A 23,764-nucleotide genomic window follows, 5' to 3' on the forward strand; every position below is an offset into this window, starting at 1 on the left:
ACACAAACCTAAAGTATCCTCAACCATTTGCATCGTTTCTTTGCGAGGTACACAGAAGGAACGTTTACAATAAAAAATTGAGGGTTTTGATTTTCTTGATTAACAAAATAAAGCAACATTGAGGGTATTAGGTCGCATTTTGATACTATGGATTGCTTGATTTTTTTTTGCATTAGAAACTATTTCAAGTTCTTTGCAATGACATATTTTGAAGAGGCAATTTCCTTCCAAAAAGCTTAAGGGATAAAATTCAATTTCTTCGATTCATAATCAATCTCATTTTGAAATGATGATTTTAGTCTCGTTGTGTTTTCCAAGCAGTGAAGCTAAATGGACGATTGAATGCAAGTTGTATACACCAATGAGACGAGGAAGTGGAGTGACATCTATAAAGTATACTCTTAAACATTGAGGACACAATGAATGAACAAACTTAGGATTGCATGCTACTACGGGAATGGCACATTCCACGTATCATAATAATCTGGGGAGGGCTGTGCAAACTCCCCCATGCAAGAAGACTTGCATGCATAGTTGTTTTTTGAAACATAAAATTGGAACCACACACAACAGTAACAATGCATTTAAGCAAGTTTTGCAACACAAACCTAAAGTATCCGCAACCGTTTGCATCGTTTCTTTGCGAGGTACACAGAAGGAACGTTTACAGTAAAAAATTGAGGGTTTTGATTTTCTTGATCAACAAAATAAAGCAACATTGAGGGTATTAGGTCGCATTTTGATACTATGAATTGCTTGGATTTATTTATTTTTGCATTAGAAACTATTTCAAGTTCTTTGCAATGACATATTTTGAAGAGACGATTTCCTTCCAAAAAGCTTAAGGGATGAAATTCAATTTCTTTGATTCATAATCAATCTCATTTTGAAATGATGATTTTAGTCTTGTTGTGTTTTCCAAGCAGTGAAGCTAAATGGACGATTGAATGCAAGTTGTATACACCAATGAGACGAGGAAGTGGAGTGACATCTATAAAGCATACTCTTAAACATTGAGGACACAATGAATGAACAAACTTAGGATTGCATGCTACTACGGGAATGGCACATTCCACGTATCATAATAATCTGGGGAGGGCTGTGCAAACTCCCCCATGCAAGAAGACTTGCATGCATAGCTGTTTTTTGAAACATAAAATTGGAACCACACACAACAGTAACAATGCATTTAAGCAAGTTTTGCAACACAAACCTAAAGTATCCTCAACCGTTTGCATCGTTTCTTTGCGAGGTACACAGAAGGAATGTTTAAAGTTGCACCTCTCAAAGGGAAACGCCCATATTGTGCAACAAACAACTAGAGAAAGCATGTTTACAGTTGCACCTTTGAAAGGGAAACGTCCATATTGTGCAACAAACAACCAGAGAAGACACAAGGTAGATAAAACTTTGGCATGCTTGTGCTTTGCATGATTCTCACATAATTGTCAAAGTTTCCCACAATGCATTAGCACATTATTGTCATAAAAAAAGGTAACTAACATACGACATTAAACCAATCGAGTTAGAAAATGTGGGAGAAAACATAATATGTCGATAGCTAGACAGCATGATTTAGTGAAGGGAAAGCTCAGATTATCACCATGTGCAAGATCGTGAATAGACATCAGCGAAAGTTTGTACCCACTTCTACTCTTCAGATTATCACCACGTGCAAGATCGTGGATAGACATCAACGAATAGTACTCTCTCAAATTCAAGTTTGTACCCACTTCTACTCTTAGGTCTACTCACTATCTCGCGCTCTACTCCTAAACAAATTCAAATTGTATGGTATTGTCTCTTTCTTGATTTCTACTCTAGAGGCTGTTGGCCAATGGGAATAGTTGCAATTTTACTTCTAGTCATTACCGATTCCTATAAAGCGACGTAATTTCAATCAAGCTAACTGCAAGCAGCCCCCTACCACGACGTCCTGCGTATATAACACAGGATCCATCGTCTTCTGAGCTTCATATTTGCTATGCTTGTTTCGAGGACTGGCCCTCAAACCATGTCCAGAATCTGGCTCTGCATCGCTGTTGCTGCCTTGTCCTTTCCAGTCGCCTTTCTCGTGGACCGCATTGTTCCGGATCCCTACATGGTATGCTCTATCTTCTGTTTGTGAGCATCAGGAGCGTATTTTGTGTGTGTGTGTGTGTGTGTGTGTTGGGTGTTCTCTTCTATAGCATGCTTGGCTCGTAGACTGCCTTCAATGTGTTCTGAAAGAGTGCAGGCATTTTGAAGGGTAAAACATAGAAAAGGAGTCATCTGGAATTTCTTGCTTTGAGCCGCTGTCGCTGTGATGGCAATGACCATAACCTAAAAATTTTGGCTGTATATACCTCTCTTAGAATCAAGCAGTAGCCATGATCAGCTCATTCAACTTCCCACCAGAGCTTAGAGTATCTTTGAAGGCAATGTAGGCGAGCGAGATAACTTACTTAATGTTGTACATTGTCTATATTTTTCTCCTTTTTGGTAGGGAGATTCATCGAGGAGCTTTCACTTTTAGGAAAAATCTGGTTCTTGTTGATGTATGCTGGTGACATCATTTTTAATGGCAGTGAGATATCAGGGCTTGAAATTTACCCGTATTGCCATGGACAATTATCCGGGCTTCTCAAGTGTACAGGAGCTGTATTTTGTGTAGACATAGACCTCTAAGGATGCTCAAGTGAGCTGATCACAAAGAGGAATTATAAGGCTACAAAATTAAGAATATGGGAAGTATACGTACATCAAGGTGGCATATATGAGGAGTATAAAATGAACCAGTGAGGGGGTGCATAATGCCAAGCGATGTGACCTGGTCTAGGCTGAAAAATATTGAAGTGTGAGACCACTGCTTACGCTCTTCCGCTGCCCTGGAGGAGCTATTGAGGTATGTCACTGGTTATGCAGAGTATGCAGAACCTCTGACCAGTGTCTATGAACATATCGTCATGGGCGAAGTATGAGGACTCCACGACCGAAGGCTGAGAACTCGAGACATGCATAGGTGGTATCAAACTTATGTGCAACGGAAGAATGCATATCCAAAAGTGATGTCCAAATTAGTAGGCATGAACACAGTATCTGCAAGCTGCCCCCTCATTAAGCAAGTGTGACCCTAGAAAATGCAAAAGCCAAGTGACTGCCTGTAAGTCACAAAACCACGAGGCAATCTGATGATGCACATGAGCATGCATACAGCCTGCCAAACCAGATGGGCATGCGGGCAGACCCATAAGCCATCGACTCCTTTGTTTATGAGAACAACACTAACAAGTAGGATAATACCCGGCTTGTGCAGGCCAAGTGCCAAGAATGAGGTCCTCATGCGCCATCATTGTAACTATGTCAGACTTTGTAAATAATTAATTTATTTATGAAAAAAGAATTATCTAATTAGTCGTGTGCACATCAGAATAGATCTAGCAGTTCTGGGGCCTCAAGTGCGCCCTAGTTTGGGCCAGAGCACCTCAGGGAGACCCTAGCAGAAAATAGCTTGAAGCCCTAGTGATTGGGAAATCGGGTCTTCAATAAAGGGGTAAATAGTAGCCTCAGATTTGAGGCTCAGACAATTACGCGCGTCAATGCGAGCACAGGAATGAGATGGGGTCCTTGGAACAACAGTAACCCTAAGGCTTGAACTATTTTTACGGCCTTAAGATAAGTCAATTAAAATTATTGTAAATGATTTACGTTGGACCAAATGGCCGGACAAGTGCGAACAGGTAATGCCACAGCAGTGTCGGTACGGCATTGCGTTGCGGAGCAGCTAACATTTGCATTGATTGCATCTATGTGTGCAATTATGGTTCAATTTGCACATTTCATTAATAGTTTGTGAACTTTTAAAAGTGAAAGTTGAAGGGTTTTTAAGTTATTAAGTAAGTGTGCCGAGTGGCACACTTACCAATGCAAAACTAACCCTCTCACTCTCACTCTCACCCTCTCTCTTTCTAGCGCCCCCTCTTCGTATGGTTGCATAAGAGGCCCCCCTCCCCCATTTCTCAGGATTGGCAGTGCTCCTATCCCCCTATTGTGAGTATGCTCTACGCATAGGAGCCCTCCATGGAAGCTTGAGAGTAGTCCCTTGTGACTTATGTGGTGGCCTTGTGCTCCCATTGTCTAGCAATATCAGAGATTCCACAGTAGAATCTCAGCGTTTTGTAGATAGTAACAACAGGATTTAGCCATCGTTTTTGTCTCAGTGCAGATCGCTGCAGATTCAGCCCCGTTAGCTAGCGATTGCCTTGCCGCAACGGTGTCGTAGCGAATAAAACCTCAGCACTCCTAGCGTTTTTCAGCAGCCTGCTGTCCAGCGTTTTCAGCCATAAGGAAACAACGTTTTTCAGCCTAAGGAGCAGCGTTTTTCTCAGCCATCAAGCTAGCAGATCAGCCCCTGGCTTGGTACAACAATTACTGATTCACAACTCTCAGTTTTCAGCTTTAGACTCGTCATCGTCGTCCACACCGTCGACTTCGACATCGCAGCATTTAGACTCATTGCATTAGCCCTTTGTATCAGATTGTGCAATCGATAGTAGACCACTCTCGCCATCGAGAGTGGGGTCCTTGGAGGAGGGTTTGACAACATCTCTGGTGTCGTATTCTCTACTCTCTCTATCTCTCAGTCTCATGCACTTTCATTCACAGTGTTCATTTACTTTATTTGTGTCCATTGCACTCTCTCATTAAAGAACTGAAGCCTCTCCCTTCCCTAAGTAAAAGGAACCTTGAGCACAGTTCGGAACACTCATTTTGAGCAAAGTTCAACATTCACTTCTGCTGCACCTAACATGTTTTTATTGCAGGAATGATTATGCATAAAGGGACACAGTTAGCAGAAGGTAGACTCTCTTTTTCGAGAGCTTCCGTTGAGTTTTGGGGAAGATAGACTCTCGTTTTGGAGAGCTTCCCAAGATCTCATAGCAAAGGAAAAATTCTCTCAGTATTCAGAGAGTAGCTTTCACGCTCTCTCAGTCAGAAGCAAAAAAGAAAGAATAGAGGATGGGCTATTACCCCATTCCTGTGCTTGTAAAGATTCTCCCTTAGTAATAAAGATAATTTCTTTATGGGGGGGGGAGACCAACCAATCTTCTTGTCCCCAATGAAGTGTCAAGCTTTCTCTCTCTCTCTCTCTCCAATTCTCTTGAGTATCTGAAGTATAATTAAAAGTCAGTTCACGCTTCCGTATTTTTGTGACAGTGGTATCAGAGCCCGGTCATCTCTCTCTTTCTTAAGGGATCGACTACTCTTGGCAGACTGCAGAAATGGAAGGACGCGAGATAGAGTTCTCTATCCTTCAACAACAGGTGGCAGAGTTGCAAAAAGCTCTCTCCCATCCAGAAGTCCAGAAGATTCTCCATGCTCTTGAGAAAGGGAAGGAGAAAGTCCGGTCCTGATTTTCCTAAGTTTTCTTTCATGAAGGATCTGGATGACATAGTCGCTCCAGAAGACATGTTTCTTGATGATCTGTCGCAGCAAGAAGTCCATTCAAGGGCAAGGAGAGTCCTGCCCACAAGGAGTCGAAGCATAGAAAGAAGGAGCACCATAAGAGGAAGCACCACAAACAAAAAACATTCAAGTCCGGTGACAAAGATGTAAAATTCGACACCTACAATGGACGGCATGATAATGACAAAGCTTTGGCTTTCATACGCCAATTTGAAGTTGCATTTGCAGAAGGGAACTTTAAAGAAAGATCCAAGCTTCACCATGTCAGTATGTACTTGAAAGGCACCGCCAACAGTTGGTGGTTAACCTTAATCCTAGAAAAACGTAAACCCAAGAATGGACTGCTTTCAAGGAGTTCTATGCACAGTTCCTTCCTCCAGACTATGAAGAAGAGGTAAAGAAAGAATGGGATCGACTCTCATAGTCAGAGACTGTTCCACGCTATGTGGATAGGTTTTGGGACGTTCTCTTGAAAGTCACCCCATTTAAAAAGATTGAAGACTTGGAGAAGATGCGCAAGTTTGAAGCAGGATTGCATGAAGCCTTGCAAAAGGCTATGAAGCTTTACCCTCGAGGTAATTTGTAGATACTTATGGAATCAGGTTTCATAGCTGATGGAATACATGACAAGGGTACTCCCAGGAAGATGGAGCAAAAGCACCTGTTAGGTGCAGCGGAATGAATGTTGTATTTTCTCAAGATTAGTGATCTTTATTGCTCAAGGTTCCTTTTAGTTCTTAGGGAAGGAGAGAGCCTTCTGACTTATGGAGAGTGCTATGATCACGAACAAAGTGAGTGGATATTGTGCGTGCAAGTGAATGAGATTGAGAGAAGGAGAGAGAAGAGATACGACACCCGAGAGTTTGTAAAACCCTCCTCCGAAGGCCTCACTCTCGTTGGCAAGAGTGGTTTACTTTGATTGCACAAAGGTGTACAATGCGAATGCAATGGACTGATGCAATGGGACTATGCTGATGACAACGACGACTCGATGGCTGAATCTGTGATCTTCTTTGGCTGAATTTTTGGACTGTTTTCGGGGCTGAAAATGGACTGTTTACTGTTGTCTTGAGGCTGAAAATATGGTTCTTGTCTGGGGTCATGCTGCAGATGAAAACGCTGATGTTGCTGACACCATAGGCTGCGTTTTGGGGCTACTGTTGTGCGCTGAAATCGCTGGATCAGCAGGTCTATTCAAGGGCTGGAAAACGCTGAAATGGGCAGCAAAGAAAACGCTGATCTGCTGTGGATGCCTAGCGTTAGTGAAGGGCTGATTTGTACCTGCTGGATACGCTGCAGAAACGCTGAAGGGCTGAGTCATACAAGCTGAGAAAACCGCCACAAAAATGTTGAGGGATGCTGGTGGTCTAGCGTTAGTAAAACGCTAAAGCTGGGGCTTTGTTGTTGTTAGAAAAACGCCAGGTAAGAGGCTCTCGGCAATGGTTTGCTGTGGGGGAGAAACGCCAAAGGGTGGATCTTGTAGGCGAGGCTTCTGTGAAGAAAACGCCAAGGGAAGGTTGGTCTAATGCTTGGGGGGGGGGGGGGTACTGCTGAGAAGTTGCCTGTTGAGCGGGAAGCTCTTGCTGCCTCTTCTACCAGAAAGTGCTAACTTGGGTTTGCTTATATATTAACTTAGCAAAATTGCCCTACCTACTTTTGTTGGAAAGTCACTTAAAAATAATAAGTGAAAATACCAATAAATAGGAAAATAGGCTAAATGCATTGGAAAATTCCCCTAACTGATGCTAATGGATTCTGATGGGAATTCCGATGATCATGCTGTGTGCAACCGGAGGATATGCATCTATGCTAAGTGATTGGGCATGCACGGTCTACGAATAGACTCACAAAAGTGCCAGATCACTGCTAATCTAAACTGACAACACCTATCATGCCAAGCAGAAGGCTCTCCATGAGCAGCCTACCTCTACTTCTTCTTCTCAAAAGAAGAAAAGAACTGCCTCCGATGCAGAAGCAAAGCCAAATCAGCCCAAGAAAGGGAAATATCTCTCTCCTGCTGAATTGAGAACCTACATCAGCGAAGGAAGATGCTTCAAGTGTGGACAAATTGGACATATGAAGAGCGATTGACCTACCAAAACCCCGCAACCACCCTCTTTCAATGCAGTCCCAGATGTTTAGGGGAATACAACCAAGGATGGAAAAGAAAGAGCTCTTCTCAAAGCATGGGGTAGCATCAACAACCAACGGGCTCTTATTCTGTTTTATCCTGGTAATACAGACAATTTCATCTCTACAAAGCTAGCCGATGACCTGAATTTATAGCCCAACCGTTTTGGAGTTTCTATTCAAGCACAATCTGCTTTCAAACGGCAGAACTCTAGTTCTACTCCAATCATAGGGAAGTTGAATTTAAAGGTTGACAACTACAAAGATCAAGAGTCTTTCTTACTAGCTTCACTTGAAGGGTGTGATGTCATCTTGGGAATGCCTTGGCACTACAAGATGCATCCCATTCTTGACTATGTTTAGAAAATTTTATCCTTTGATCATAAAGGAAAGCAATACGACGAGCTCGCTACTGCTGCATGTCCCCCCCCCCCCCTCGCGTTGCCTCCCGCCCTCGCCTGCCCTTGCGCGCTTCAGCCCGCTGCCCTCGCCTCGCGCTGCCCCCCCAGCCCGTCTGCTGCCCCCCCCCCCCCCCGCGCCTTCTGCCTCTTGAATCTCGCTCGCTGCCTTATCCATTCCCCCCCCCCCCCGCGACATCGCTGTTTAGAAAATTTTATCCTTTGATCATAAAGGAAAGCAATACGACGAGCTCGCTACTGCTGCACGTCCCCCCCTCCCCCCCCCCCGCGTTGCCTCCCGCCCTCGCCTGCCCTTGCGCGCTTCAACCGAGCTCAGTCCGTGCGCATCAGCCCGCCCGTCCCCCTTGCGCGCTTCAGCCCGTTGCCCTCGCCTCGCACTGCCCCCCCCCCCCCCCCCCTGTCTTCGTCGTTCCCGAAGGTTCCTGCACTTGGCTCTGCAGCACTGTTTCTTGGGACAATGCTCGGCGTACTCGTTTGCAGAGTCTCTTCACTGTCCGCTTCTTCGCCACAGCAATAGACACAGATGGAGGCTCCAGCTCCACCACAGAGAGACTCATCCGAAGCCCGCTCGCCCGACCCCGCTGAGCCCACCATTCAACTTGCTCTTTCGCCGACAGAGCAAGCGAGCCTAGCCGTAGAGGTAGAGCGCTTGCAGTCGACTTCTGTCATCTGCAAGATTCTCGGTACCCGACCTAGCAGAGGAGAGCTGCGTGACCTTCTCCAGGCCCGCCTTCTTGCAGAGGTGGGCAAGATCTTGGACATACAGATACTCGGACGAGGTTACTATCAGATCGAGTTTGAGACCTCTGAGATGGCGTCCAAGGTCATTGCCATGAGTCCATTGACCATCCGAGCAACACGAGCCCACTTTCGACAGTGGAGACATGGTTTTGACCCTGCTTTGGATGTCCTAGTAGAGGAGGCAAACATTCCCATCTCCGTCTGCTTTCCGGGTTTGCGGAGGGAGTACTTACCACTTTTGTCCAGGATCGGCTCAGCCATTGGGACTGTCCTGGAGACACCTCGCACGGTAGCCTCAGTAGCTGCCAAGGTGGCTGGCATTCCCTCAGTTCTCGTTTTGGTAAGAGACACTCACACGCTCCCGAAGGTTATTCTTCTGCCTCCCGAACTAGTGCTTCATTTGTCGACAGATGGGCCATCTAGCGAAGGCCTGTTCGGAGGAGTCCTCGACCTACATCACAGCCTCAGCCCCAGCCTGCAAGGGCTGGCCAACAGACACAGACAGACAGCGCACACATGCAGAGCCACCCTCTGAGTCTGGGGCTCCAGCGGAGGAGGGATGGCAGCCTGCGGTCTGTGGTCGACGACAGGGGCCACAGCGACAGCCTGGCACCTAGAGTGGTCCTCAGGCGCCTACTCAGCAGCAGTGGGTTCCCACGGGGAACCGGTTTGGTCCTCTTGAGCAGGATGAGGTCCCTGCTCCAGCCCCCACCCCAGCTTCACCCTCGACAGCCCCTCCCCCTCCAGAGTTCCCCCCCTCTTCCTCATCCTTCCCCTCGCCTCCTGCTCCCGCCGCCTCTTCCTCCCGCCCCTCTACCTCTACCGCTCCCCCCCGACCCTCTTCTCCACCGCTCCCCCCCTGCTCCTTCTCCCCCCCCTCCCGCTCCAGTTCCACAGTCATCCCAGGGGGCAGGGCCTTCTCCGGTTGCTAGGAGATCTCTTGGCAGCGCCTTTGCCACGAGTCGCTTGGCGAGAGAGGGACAGCCTTTCTTGCGGCCCCCTCTACAAGTGTAGACGTCCCCCCTTGCAGATATCCCTCGAGGTCTGACGAGCATTGACATCTGGCGCCAATGGGATTTCTTCGACTACGACTTCACTCGTTTTCTCGGCGACCCCTCAGTAGACCATGCGGTAGCCTGCTTCAGGGTCCATGTTTTGTTCCTTGCAACTAGTGGGACAAAGGCCTTGGACTTAACAGTTGGCTTCTCCTTTCCCCTCTGCGGCAGGGACCAGACAGAGTGGACTCTCGACTCAGTGTTGGGATGGTTACACACACAGGTCCTAGAGTTCTCTCACCACATGGGAGAACTAGGAGTTACAGACATGCATCAGACTTTATGGCCATTGGCTAAGTTTGTGGTGACACCTCCAGATTCAGCAGGATATTGACACATTGTGGTTTACTTCTTTGCCGATACACAGTGCTTGCCATGCTATGTATACATTCATGAGGACTCCTGGACAGAGGAGGTTGCTTTACGTACGGCTCGCTCTGCTTGGGCTTGGCCCATACACTCGATGCAGTCACGCCTATCTAGAGGACGCTCCGATGCGGATTACTCCCCATCCAAGCCAGCCTCGGAGGTAGCCAGTCTAGCTGCTGCGGCAACATCTGTTCTCTCTCGCTCCCCATGAGGATCGTCTCATGGAACGTGCAGGGACTAGGTGGGCCCCAGTTTCAGCGTCAGCGGGGCCGACTGTGTCAGGAGCTTCAGCGCTGCCTTGTGGGAGGAGAGATTGATCTCCTTATGCTTCAGGAGCACCATCTGTGTGAGAGCCGCATTAGACGTGGTCAGCTCTTGCGTGGACGATATGACACTTTTTGGTCAGCTGCTTTTGGACTTGGAGGCATCTAGGGTGGGGTATGTATGACTATTGCGGACTCTTTGCAGCAGGCCATTGTGGGCAGAGGGATTATTGTGCCAGGCAGGGCTCAGTGGATTACTATGCTGGTTCAGGGTTGTCTAGTGGGCTTCCTGAACATCTATGCGCCCAATGTGGCGAGTGCTCGAGCAGAGTTTTGGTCACAGATAGTTGAGTCTCTGTCGCAGGCAGAACACTGGTGCATAGGAGGGGTTTAACATGTTGGAGGACCCTTCTGACAGGATTGGTGGTAGCCATGCTACTGTGCATGGAGTTGAGCTGGCATCTTGGGAGAGGTTTTGTATGACTCTGAGGGTCTCGGATGTTTGGCAGCACTCTGGCTTTGTGAGGCCCCCAGACAGCCTTGCCTTCTTGCGTTCGGACCGCAGAGTGGGAGGAGTGAATCTATCACGGATAGATCGCTTCTACACTAGTGACCACTTCAGTGACTTGGGAGGGACAGTGGGCATTCTGGCTAGGGACTTCCTTCTCGGACCATGCACCAGTGATCCTCACAATGGCAGACAGGCAGAGGAGTGGGAGCCCGATGCTTCGCATCCCACAGAGGGTCTTGTTGGACTCAACACTCAAAGAGCGGGTAGAGGCTCTTTGGACAGAGAGCTTAGACATGCAGGATTCTCCTGCTGACAGAGTGGCCTCAGGCCTAGCTCAGATTTGCCGTTTTTTTCTCCAAGAGTCTCAGGCTCGCCGGGCTGCAGCGAGAGAGGAGGAGCAACGTCTCAGATGGGGCATTGCTTCGCTACAGAGGATGCAGGAGCAGCATCGAGACAGTCCTTAGTTGGAGGAGCAGCTACAACAGGCTCGTCAGGAGCTTGTTAGCACAGAGGAGAGGCGTCATGAGTTTGCTTTCCACCGGCAGGCAGCTCAGTGGACCCAGGTGGGCGACAGAGTGACGGGTGCTTTCTTTGAGACAGTGGGACCTCGGCATTCGCATGCCAAGGTCAGTCGGTTGAGGAGGCCCGACGGGTCAGTTGCTTCTGAGCCTGAGGATATGCGTGCAGTTGCTACTGACTTTTACCGTGAGTTACTATCTGCAGAGCCCCAGTCAGAGTGTCAGGATGCATGCAGGGATAGGTTTGGGCACAGATGCCTTGTCTTGTGACTGAGGAGATGCGTCAGAGGCTTGAGCTACCACTTCAGCTTGAGGAGCTGCACACAGCTCATAGGGCCCTCCCCCGTGGTAGTTGTCTGTCTGGGTGAGGATGGGCTGACTCCCAGTTTTTTCTTGGAGTACTGGGACCTGCTTGGCCCAGATCTCTGTAGTGCTTTTCAGTACATTTTGCACACAGGGGTGATGCCTGACAGCATGAGTGAGGGCCTGATCTACCTCATTCCCAAGGAGGGTGGCTCCTTGGATGAGATTCGACAGTGGTGCCCCATCACCATCCTCAACTCAGCCTACAAAATTCTTGCCAAGGCTCTGAGTTTGAGGATTCATCCACTTCTAGAGAGCCTTATACATGGGACTTAGATAGGTTTTGTCAAGGAACGCAGTATTTTTGACAACATCTTTACTTTTTGGGAGGCTTCAGCCTTGACACGGCTCCATGGTGAGGGCCTAGAGATTCTTCTTCTCGATTTTGAGAAGGCATACGATAGAGTTGACTGGGACTTTCTAGAGGGCACTCTACGCAGGATGGGCTTCTCAGATGCTTGGATCAGAGGGGTGTCAGCTTTGTACAGACAGGCTCACAGTTAGGTACTTTTGGCGGGAGGTAGAGGTGATCGCTTCATGCTCACACGTTCGGTCAGACAGGGCTGTCCTCTTGCCTCCTTCCTCTTTCTGTTCTATGCGGAGGCGATGAGCAGGTTTTTGGTGTCGCAGCAGGTTGGTCTACAGAGCTTAGCACTTCCTATTCGGGGAGATGAGCCATAGTTACCGGGGAACGCCCCCTAGCCCCCGTTCCGGCGTTCCGGCGTTCCGGGGGGCAGTTCTCTTCCCGAACGTTCCGAAACGTCCCGGAATGTCTGACATTCCGGGTGGCCAATGCAAACCGGAACGGCCGTTCCGGAACGTTTCGGAATGCCCCTGGAATGGCCAACGGCTACAAACAAATTTGGCAAAAATTGAAAAAATTGAAGTAAATGTTTGGGCTTCTTCTGAAAGTGTGCAAGGCCTCAAGGACTCATAAAATGCACCCCCCTTCCCCTTTCTCTTCACAAGCTAATCCTCAAGGCTCAAGCTGTCCCTCTCACTCTCAAGATCTCTCCCTCTCAAGACTCACTCTCTCAAGGCTCAAGGCTTCAAGCCTTCAAGCTCTCTTCCTCTCCGTCCCACTCTCTCAAATCTCTCCCTCTCCCTCTCTCTCTCTCTCTCTCTCTCTCTCTCTCACATCATCTAGTCATAGCAAGGTTGAATGGTCTTCAAAACGAGTTTTTTGTGAGTATTATAGTCAAAGCACTCTAATACTCCTTGTATTTAAATACAAGGAGCTAAAAATTGCACTATTTGGGTGTTTTTTATACCTCCCGTTCCGCGACGTTCCCGTTCCGCGTTCCGGGTAACTATGAGATGAGCTTCTAGACGCTAAGTTTGCCGACGACTTAGCCTTGTACTTAGAGGGCCAGGAGGCCAACCTTCATAGGTGTGAGCAGGCTTTGGAGACCTTCTGTTGTGCATCGGGCGCAGTGATCAACTGGAGAAAGACAGTGGCTTTCTCGGTTGGTAGTGCTCCTGTACCCGATTGGATGCCAGGAGAGGGTTTTAGGTGGATTCCCCCAGGGACTGCAATTCGGTACTTGGGTTGTCAGGTTGGTTTGGACTTGTCTCCCAAGCAGCAGATTGCTCCACTTCTCCTGTCTATCAGGAGAAAGTTGTTACATTGGAGCTCAGCATGACTTTCTTTGGCTGGCAGAGTAGTAGTGGCCAACCAGGTGTTGTTGGCGACTATGTGGTACATCACTTCTTGCTGGATCTTCTCGAGTTCTTGTATCAGCCAGGTAGAGAGGTTGATCAGCCTTCAGGAACTTCCTTTGGTCAGGACGTGACACTCAGATAGCCCGAGCCAAAGTGGCTTGGCAGGTCATCACTCTTCCTGTTCACAGGGAGGGCTTGGGATCATTGACCCAGCACAGCAGAGCAGAGCCCTTCTTGGGAAGTTCATCGTCAGAGGACTTCTTCCAGGTGAGGAGCCCTGGAAGGAGTTCTTGCTACAGCAGCTTCGTGCTAGGGTGCCTCAGGCACGAGGCCCCTGGCAACCTTTGACCAGATGGATCTTCATAGAGATGCGCAGAGTTGGTTTGAGCAGGAGACTAGAGGACCGCTTCGCTGTGAGTCTGCTTCGCTCTTGGGAGCTCTTGCGGTGAGGCCTGGAGCAGAGACAGCCTACTTACACGGAGGAGCGCCTACGGCAGCCCCTTGTCTGGAACCCCATGATTAGCACTCAGAGAGGCCACTTGGTTGGTAGTCGGCCTCATGTTTTCTGGGGTCCCATGGCAGCGGGTCCAGCACGCTCTTTAGGTGACTGGTTAGAGTTCACATGCTTGTCAGAGGAGGTGCAGGGTTTCCAGCTACATGGCATGAGAGGGGTGCAGAGCATGTGCCAGGACATCTCAGAGGCAGTTCCAGCGTGAGAGGCTCACGCCTCTCGAGCCAGTAGCACCCAGGTGGATGGGAGCCTTCACACGACTGGAGGTTCTCATCTCCGTCAGGGCCTGCTCAGAGATTGTTCCCTCCCTTTTCTTCGAGCTTCAGGGTGGGGGACGCCTACAGCGAGTTGTAGTAGAGGCCCCAGAGTGCTGTTTTCAGAGGATCCGAGTAGTAGGCATCTGTGGAGGACTTGTGTCATAGATCCTGACCCAGCAGCTCTTGAGACTGGACACTGAAGGCTGTGGGCTTCGGAGTGTTGTCCACTGGCACGAGTACAATGGGATCCTGGTGAGTGGTTCTGGAGGGACCCCTTCTCTTCTGCAGACCACCAAGGAGTCCCTTTCTTTCAGTAAATTGTTCGACTGGGACATCATATACTAGCCGCACAGAGAGAGGCCCGCCCCACTGTAGCACCTCATTGGCAGGAGGAGGGTCTCATAGCTGAGTTCTTGGCAGCCTTCTGGGAGAGGTTGTGGGACTCCAGACAGCCGAGGCGAGTCACCTTGTTTCAGTGGCTGGTCGCACACAGAGCTACAGCAGTTGGGAGCTGGCTAGTGCATAGTGGTCTCTCGGCTGCATGTGGAGCTTGTGACCATCTTGTGGAGAGTCAGGACTCAGCATCACTGTCTCTGGGACTGTCCCTCGGCCCAGCAGGTGTGGCTACGAGTTCTTCGGTTGATGCCTGCTCTCTCCACGGCTCGACAGTACACTTAGGGAGCAGCGGCTTGGTCCACCCTCACAGGCCCGGCACTTCAATTTGAGCTATCTTCCACCAGCAGGATAATAGTGATGCAGGAGGGGCGACCTACGCTCCAGCCTGCTACAGAGCTTACTCCACAGGAGTGGGGCAATGAGAGAGAGGAGTGTTGGGAGCTCATCAGTGGCCTGACACTCTGGTTTATCTGGCGGGCCCGCTGCTTCCGCATCTTTGAGGCTCGCCCTGTGCCACCAGCAGAGACTGTTCGCGATTTTTGGCTAGAGCTGATCCATACTCTCAGAGGACAACTTGAGGGACTACAGGGCAGCTCCGACCGCATGCTGGAGCGCAGAGAGGCTTTCCTTCGACTCTGGCGTCCTGGGCCTTTTTACACCATGGTCTAGGGAGTACTCCGATGGCATTACCGACCACTTGTGTGGCTTTTCCCTCCCTCCATTTCTTGATTTAGCCCCATTGTACATATGCTGGTTTTTTCATTGGGAGAGTCTCCCATCATGGTTGTTGTAGCCCTCTCTTGAAGAGGTGGTTGTAGCCCTATGGGCAGTTTCAGTAACTAATAGAAGGATCTTTTTCTCGAAAAAAAAAGAAAGGAAAGCAATATCGTGTACTTGCGGATGCAAGTGATTGGCATATCCCCATCGCCAATCACATTGCAATCAAGAAAGTAATGAAAAAGTGTGTTTCAGCGTACTTAATTTTTGCAAGAGAGAGAAATGTGTCTGCTTTACAACCTTCTTGCTCTTTAGAGCAAAAAAGAATTAAGAAGTTAGAAAGTTTTGAAGATTGTTTTGCAGATGAACTTCCAAATGAACTCCCCCCTTCTCGACCTGAGGATCATACAATTGATTTGATCCCAGGAAGTTCTCCTCCAAATCAGCCCCCTTATGGAGTTAGTCTATTGCAGCAAGAGGAAATCCTCAAACAGGTCAACGAACTTTTGGAGAAGGTCTAATAAGGCCTAGTACTTCTCCATATTGTTCACCTGTCTTGCTAGTACAGAAAAAGGATGGCACATTCTGCATGTGCATAGACTATAGATCTTTAATCAAGATCACAATCAAGAATCGATTTCCAATCCCTCGGATTGATGACATTTTTGATAAGTTACAAGGAGCAAGTGTCTTTAGTCGTATAGACTTGAAGAGCGGGTATCATCAAATCCGCATAGCTCCTCAGGATATGCATAAGACTTTATTTAGAACAACCTTTGGGTTGTATGAATTCTTAGTATGCCTTTTGGACTCACTAATGCACCAGCCACATTCAACAGAATGATGGATAGAATCTTTCACTCATATAGAAGATTTACAGGAGTTTTCTTCGATGACGTCTTTATCTTCTCAGAGACGGAAGAACAACACTATAAGCATCTCACGTTAGTGTTTGAAGAATTACGCAAACACAAATTACTTGTGAATGCGAAGAAGAGTGAGTTCTTTCTAAAAGAAATCCACTATTTGGGCCATATAGTATCTCACAACCAGGTGAGAATGGACCCTGATAAGATTCAAGCAATTGTAGAATGGCCTACGCCAACTACAGAACATGATGTATGAAGTTTTCTCGGCCTTTGTTCCTATTATCGGCGCTTCATTCGAGTCTTTGCCGCCATAGCAGGTCCCCTCCATGATCTGACAAAGAAGCGGATTTTATTCCATTGGGGGTCTAGACAAAAACAAGCTTTTGAAAAGCTTAAGTATCTACTCAGTCACGGACCTATTCTCACTGTCCGTGATCTTCGCAAACCTTTTGAGGTGTACTGCGATGCATCTGGAGATTGTGTAGGAGCAGTTTTGAACCAAGAGGGTCACGCCATAGCCTACGAAAGTCGGCGTCTTAAAGATGCAGAGTTGCATGCTTCCATTTATGAGAAAGAGCTAATGGCAGTAAGTCATGCTCTTTCCATTTGGAAACATTATCTGTTAGGAGCTGATTTTATAATCAAGACAGATCATCAGAGTCTTCGCTACTTTCTCACACAGAGAGTTATTAGAAAGGCAGATGAGATGGGCCAACTTTCTTTCGGTGTTCCATTTTCAGATTTTACACACTTTTGGTACAAAGAATGCAGTTGTAGATGCTCTCTCCAGGCGTCCAAAGATCAATGCAATGACAACAATTTATCATGAGGAACTAGAATCTCTCAGTGAGATGTATCCTCAAGATCCCGACTTCGCTACAATTTGGGTAGATCTTCAAGCTGGACACTCAAGGCCACCTTATTCCATTCAGGATAATACGCTATATCATCAACAAGCGATATGCATAGCTCAGCCCTTACGACCAAAGGTGATGGATGAAGCACATAATTCTCCTTATGTCGGGCATCAGGGAATTGCTGCTACCACTAGTGCCCTCGAAAGATATTTCTTTTGGCCAACACTCCGTGCGGACATTGAAAAATATGTACGCGAGTATTTAGTGTGCCAAAAAGTGAAATATGACATACATAAAGTTTATGGCAAGCTTCAGCCACTCCCTGTGCCTAACACGCCATGGGAAAGTATTGCCATGGATTTTATCACGGATCTTCCTAAATCCAAGAATGGAAATGATGCAATCTGGACTATAGTAGACAGATTCAGTAAGCAAGCACATTTCCTTCTAGTTAAGAAGACGATCAAAGCTGATCACATGGCTAGAATATCTCTAGCCCAGATTTTTAAACACCATGGATTGCCAAAGACTATTGTCTTTGTTCTAGTAAATCTGCTTTTGTTGTTCAATCTTGCCATCTTATTTGTTTACTAGTTGAAAAAGGATACTCATTCAAAAGAACTATTTAGATTTTCTCGTCTTTGTTCTAGTAAATCTGCTTTTGTTGTTTAATCTTGCCATCTTATTTCTTTACTAGTTGAAAAAGGATACTCATTCAAAAGAATCATAAAAAACGTTCGTTTATTTTTGCATCGTAGTAAGTTTATTTTTAATGTTTCTTCCTTTGGAATGTTCAAGATAATCAGTAGTAAATTCAATAGAAGTGGGGAGCTAAAACGCCCACTTATTGTTTGACTTAATAACACCTTATGTTGTTATTTTGATATTTAGCGCTTCAGTATTTTTACTATAGCTTGACAAATGCTAGCCTTTATCATGGCTGAGTATGCCCATCACCTCCGGAGGGTGATAGAAACTCAGCTCGTTGGTTTTGTAGAGTACGTTGAAAGCATGAATGACCTCTATATAAACCTGCACCTACGCTTGGACACTGACGACGTGAGTAGGGATGTCATAGCTGTTGTCCAAGCTATGCATGATAAAGGTGATAATCTTATTCTTCCTGTTTGGACAAGCAACAAAGTTGAGATCACATAATGTCAAGTTTGGTTCTTTGCTCTTCGTAGGTTTGTAGTAGTATTCATTTTTCGATTTCGTATTTAGCTTACCTGAGGACTTAAGAATGTGTTCCGTTAGAAGTTGTTGTGTGAAGTTTGATTTCTAGGATTAAGTTTTGAAGATGTCTTATTCTTTTTTGCTTAAAGTTGAGTACTTATTTTAAGCCAAGTAAGTTGCGTCAACTTATTTTACACATGCCTTTTCTAAAAAGATTTTTAAGTTAATAATGTTTTGTTTTATATAGTTTTGTTTCGTAGCAAACAAAGTGATTTAGTTAGTTTGTTTGTTTGTTTTTGTTTTTGTTTTCTTTTCTTGTGTCCCTTGCTTTTATAGTTCTATGAGTGCTTTATTCCCTCTTATAATTCGGGAGTTCAGACTTTTCTGAACTTATGAAGGTATATATTGTCAGCGATAGAGATCCTCGCATGACTAGTCTATTTTGGCAAGCATTGTTCGAGAACTTGGGAACTAAGCTTGATTTTTTGTCAGCTTATCATCCTCAAACAGATGGTCAAAGCGAAATCGCTAATGCCACTGTTTTAGACCTCCTCAAGTGCTATGTTTCGGAACGACAATTCGAATGGGAATAGTACTTACCGCTAGTTGAGTTTGGGTATAATAATACCATACATTCCTCAACTGGTAAAGCTCCCTTTAAAATTATTTATGGGAAGCTACTCTTACTTCCTATTATGGTTACTAAAGAAAACATCTTCGCCGCGTAGATGAATTTGTGCGCAATATTGATATTACCTATCAACAAGTAAAGCAAGCGATTCTTCGTACTCAAGAGCAACAGAAGAGAAAAGCAGACAAGCACATAAGGAATCTCAATCTTGAAAAAGGACAGTATGTCCTACTAAATTTTGAGAAAGCTAGATGGAAAAAGCGGATTGGAAAAGGGAAAGTTGTTAAACTTTCCCATAGATTTTACGGCCCTTTCAAGATTACAGATAAAGTCAATGACGTGACTTTTAGATTGGATTTGCCTCCTCATTGTTGCATCCATAAGGCTTTTCTAAGTCTCCTCCGACCATATGAGGAAGATCCTCCAGAAGTCGAAGAGACTGAGGAAATCCTTCAACCTGAACAGATAATACATCACTCTGAGAGACAACTAAAGTCTCGGAGCCTACATTGAAAGTATTTAGTCAAGTTCAAGAATTACACCTCTTTAGATGCAAAGTGGATGACCGAGTCCGATCTCAAGGAGTACCCAGACATCTTGCACAATTATGTTGACGCTCTACAGTTGAGGTCAACTGTTTAGAACCAAGAGAGATGTAACTATGTTAGACTTTGTAAATAATTAATTTATTTAGGAAAAAAGAATTATTTAATTAGTTGTGTGCACATCAAAATAGATCTAGTAGTTTTGAGGCCTCAGGTGCGTCCTAGTTTGGGCCAGAGCGCCTCAGGGAGACCCTAGCAGAAAGTACCATGAAGCCCTAGTGATTGGGAAATCCGGTCTTCAATAAAGGGATAAATAGTAGCCTCAGATTTCAGGCTCAGACAATTACGCGTATTAGTGCGAGCACATGAATGAGATGTGGTTCTTAGAACAACAGTAACCCTAAGGCCTGAACTATTTTTACGGCCTTTTACGGCCTTAGGATAATTCAATTAAATTATTTTAAATGATTTGCGTTGGACCAAATGGCCGGACAAGTGCGAACAGGTAAAGCCAGAGCAGTGTCGGTATGGCATTGCGCTGGGGAGCAGTTAACATTTTCATTGATTGCATCTATGTGTGCAGTTGTGGCTCAATTTGCACATTTCATTAATAGTTTGTGAACTTTTAAAAGTGAAAGTTGAAGGGTTTTTAAGTTATTAAGTAAGTGTGCCACTTGGCACACTTACCAATGCAAAACTAACCCTCACTCACTCACTCTCACCCTCTCTCTCTTTCTAGCGTCCCCTCTTCGTGTGGCTTGATAAGAGCCCCCCCTCCCCCATTTCTCAGGATTGACAGTGCTCCTACCTCCTCCTATTGTGAGTATGCTCTACACATTGGAGCCCTCCATGGAAGCTTGAGAGCAACCCCTTGCGACTTATGTGGTGGCCTTGTGCTCCCATTGTTTAGAACAAGGGTTCTTATAGCCATAGCCAGCTTTTGGTGAAGTTTCATCGCGAGAAGTTGCAGCGGCACTCTCTTTGTAGAGTGTGGTGGATGTAAATTCTCTGTTTCAGCCCTTAATCATCTCTTTTAGGGTGAATTTCAGCAAAATACACATAGAATCTAGTTCTTCTCTACCTACACTACATGTACACAAAGTTTGGTGCGATTCCATCTCGAAAAATGTCTCTATTTCGGCATTGGAAGGTGCTCAGGTAACATTCTCAAATTATGTGCAGAAAATTACAGCAAGCATGTGTGCGTGCATTTTGTGTGTTTCTCCCTTGTTTATTGCAGGAATGATTATGCATAAAGGGACACAGATAGTGGAAGGTAGACTCTCTTTTTCGAGAGCTTCCGTTGAGTTTTATGGAAGATAGACTCTCGTTTTCGAGAGCTTCCCAAAATCTCATAGCAGAGGGAAAATCCTCTCAATATTCAGAGAGTAGCTTTCGCACTCTCTCAGTCAGAAGCAGAAAAGAAAGAATAGAGGACGGGCTATTGCCTCGTTCCTGTGCTTGTAAAGATTCTCCGTTAGTAATAAAGATAATCTCTTTATGGGGAGGGACCAGCCCATCTTCTGGTCCCCAATGAAGTGTCAAGCTTTCTCTCTCTCTCTCTCTCTCTCTCTCTCTCTCTCTCTCTCTCTCTGTGTGTGTGTCCAATTCTCTTGAGTATTTGAAGTATAATTAAAAGTCAGTTTATCGTATTTTTGTGACAATCATCCACATGAAGTGCGATCTCTCCATGATGATCGTGAGACCCCATATGCTTATGGCAAGAATTGTGATAGGAATGTCGGAGTGTGCAGCAGAGGGAGAGTGGAGAGAGTGGAAAGAGACAATGACATGAGAGGGAGAAAAAGAGAGACAGATGGACGAAGGCAGGGGAGCCCAGTAACTTCAGATGGCTTACTTTGCGAATGATACAAGGCAAAGGACATGAGCTCTGTATGCGTCATATATAGTAAGTAAGGATAAGGTCGAGCAAATATCTCTGTCAAATACTACTACCAAAAAATAAGCCCTCATCCTAAAAATGAAAAATGGTCTTAAAACGCCTTAGATGGGCAAAGTGCTAGTGCAAACCCTAATTGTGCATGAGATCCTTGTTTAGTAGGTGTATGGGTGGCGAACCCACAACCAAGGGCTAGTGCACGTGTGATGAGAAGCGTGTAAGCAAAGGAAAAGCATCTAGAAGGTGAACTCTAACACCGCTCCTCAACAATAGACGCTAAAAAGCTGGAGCGAAGAATGTAGGAATCACGACAAGTTTAGAAGAAGAAGTCATGAAGGAATGAGCACCAAGCCAACAAAATGACGACACGTATAGCACCAGTGTGCTCACGATCAAGGGTGAGATGATATCGATCAAGCGATCGCACAAGGAATCTGATGGAGTAGTCAACTATGGAACAAGTTGTTGAAGAGTTATAGAGGAAGAGACCAACAATGACCGTCGAATAGGTCATCGACGGCGGTCACCACTGAGATAGAGAAGCCGAATGTAGTAGCAAAATAGTTTGTAGGAGAATGCCCCCCCCCCCCCCCCCCCCGGGCAAGAGTAATGGAATGCCATGAGGGAACTAACGTTTGAGAGAATGCATTGGGAAGAATGACTATTGATGTAGGAGCCATGGCCTCAGAGTAGTGTTAGAGTTCATTTTCTTGTGCGGTGGTAGTTTAGGTATCTCCCAGGAGCAGATTAGGGAGTGAGGGTGTCACAAAGTGATGACATGGCACGACTACCTGGACACCATAGTCATATAATAAGTTGTTCCTATGGGTACTTGCCGACAAGGGCCCAAGGGACACAAGAAAATAACTAACACCGGCTGGACAGCTGTACGGATTTTCCGCAAATTGCGCTGCAGGCTGACGTGGAATGTTGTACGGATTTTCGTAAAAAACATTGACATGATGATGTGGCAAGTTGTACAGATTTTCAAAAATTACGCTGGCTGCTTTTATGGAGTCGCAGCGCTAGCTTTTGAAAGTAGATGCTTTTTGGGCTTATTGCTTTTGAATTGAATGCTTTTGGGGCATCCCTTGTAAGAATAAATAGAACCCTTGGCCCTTGGGGTCTCACTCTGGAGAGCATCTGGACGCAAAGTTTGAGAGTAGAGGTCCTGTGGGTGTTGTACTTTACTCAAGCACTAATATAAAAATAAATACGGAAAGGGGCGCCAAATTTTGGGGCGAGGGCACGGAACTACGCCGGGCCGTGTCGACTCCAATTTTTAAAGCGTGATAAAGTTGTGAAGTATTTTAAGTGATTTTCTCGTGTGGTGCCAGATTTTCAACTTGGGGTGTCCAAGTCTGTAATAATGGTGTCAGAGCTTAGCCGATTTCTCTTCTATCGGGAAATCCGATTCTTTAACCGCGACACACATGGATTCAGGAGATGACTCTTGCAAGAATCTGATGAACCCACCCGAAATTTTGGAACAGGTGGCAGCACGGAAAATTCACAAGGAACAACAAATAAAGAGTATGGGCCACCTCGGCCTACGGAGTACCAACTAATGGAGAAGCAGCGTCAACAACAGGTTGATGATTGCACAAAGCACATTCTCTAGTTTTCGAAGGATCCCCGGCACCCGATGGATGAAGTTCATTCTCGATGCAGACAACCATCGACTTCCCATTAAAGTCAGCCCTCAAGAAACCTCTTGTCCCATGGATGTTGACTGAAGATGTACTTGATGACGTTGTCGAAAGACAAGTCAACCAATTTTAGGGGGCAAAGAAGCGATTGAAGAAGCGCAACAAGGGAACAGACTACCCTGGCTATTTGGGTTGTCAATCTCAAGAAACCTCTTGTCCCATGGATGTTGACCGAAAATGTACTCGATGGCGTGGTCAAAAGACAAGTCAACCAATTTTTGGGGGCAAAGAAGCGATTGAAGAAGCGCAACAAGGGAATAGACTACCTTGGCTATTTTGGTCATCAATCTTCTTTTGTGAATGCAAGAAAACAGAAGAAGCATGTACGCTTTGAGGGATTGTTTAGTTTGTCTTCATCTTGTTTTGAGAGTTCGGATAGCACTTCCTTTTCTGATTCGAGTGACGAGGACAGAAAGGGCAAGAAACGATGAAAGAATTAGAGATATGGAAAGAACACGAAGGAGGCCAAGAAAAGCAGATCTCGCCTCAGATCCCCACAATTTTCTGACAGTTTTGACGAGGATTCGTTTTCTTATGAGAGTTCGGACTCCGAGGACCAGATGTTTTATTCGAAGAGGAAACATTTCTATAGAGCCAATTAATACGATTTTCTTGAAGATAAGAGCAAGAAGACCAAAGAATTCAAGGAGGGTGGACAAGCCATAAAATTTGATACCTTTTCAGGTTTTTGAGATGTGCACAATGCCCTTGCTTTTATTC

At 46.1% G+C, this 23,764-nt stretch overlaps 1 protein-coding gene across 4 annotated transcripts in view; it reads left to right on the plus strand.

The window, feature by feature from the left end:
- The first annotated feature begins 1,863 nt into the window (after window positions 1–1,863).
- ALG10 (DIE2/ALG10 family) overlaps window positions 1,864–23,764 on the plus strand; it is a 71,536-nt gene continuing 49,635 nt past the window's right edge. For 2 of the 4 annotated variants that reach the window (XM_086494860.1, XM_086494863.1), the window contains exon 1: window positions 1,867–2,104. In XM_086494860.1, coding sequence (XP_086350986.1) covers window positions 1,985–2,104 — 120 coding nt within the window. In that variant the 5' untranslated portion in view covers window positions 1,867–1,984. Of the gene's footprint in view, window positions 2,105–23,764 lie in introns of all 4 variants that reach the window. The other 2 variants (XM_086494862.1, XM_086494861.1) reach the window with 2 other exon arrangements.

The sequence above is a fragment of the Adiantum capillus-veneris genome, chromosome 22 (genome assembly GCF_014529385.1).
Source record: "Adiantum capillus-veneris isolate H3 chromosome 22, ASM1452938v2, whole genome shotgun sequence".
NCBI classification, from domain to species: Eukaryota; Viridiplantae; Streptophyta; class Polypodiopsida; order Polypodiales; family Pteridaceae; genus Adiantum; species Adiantum capillus-veneris.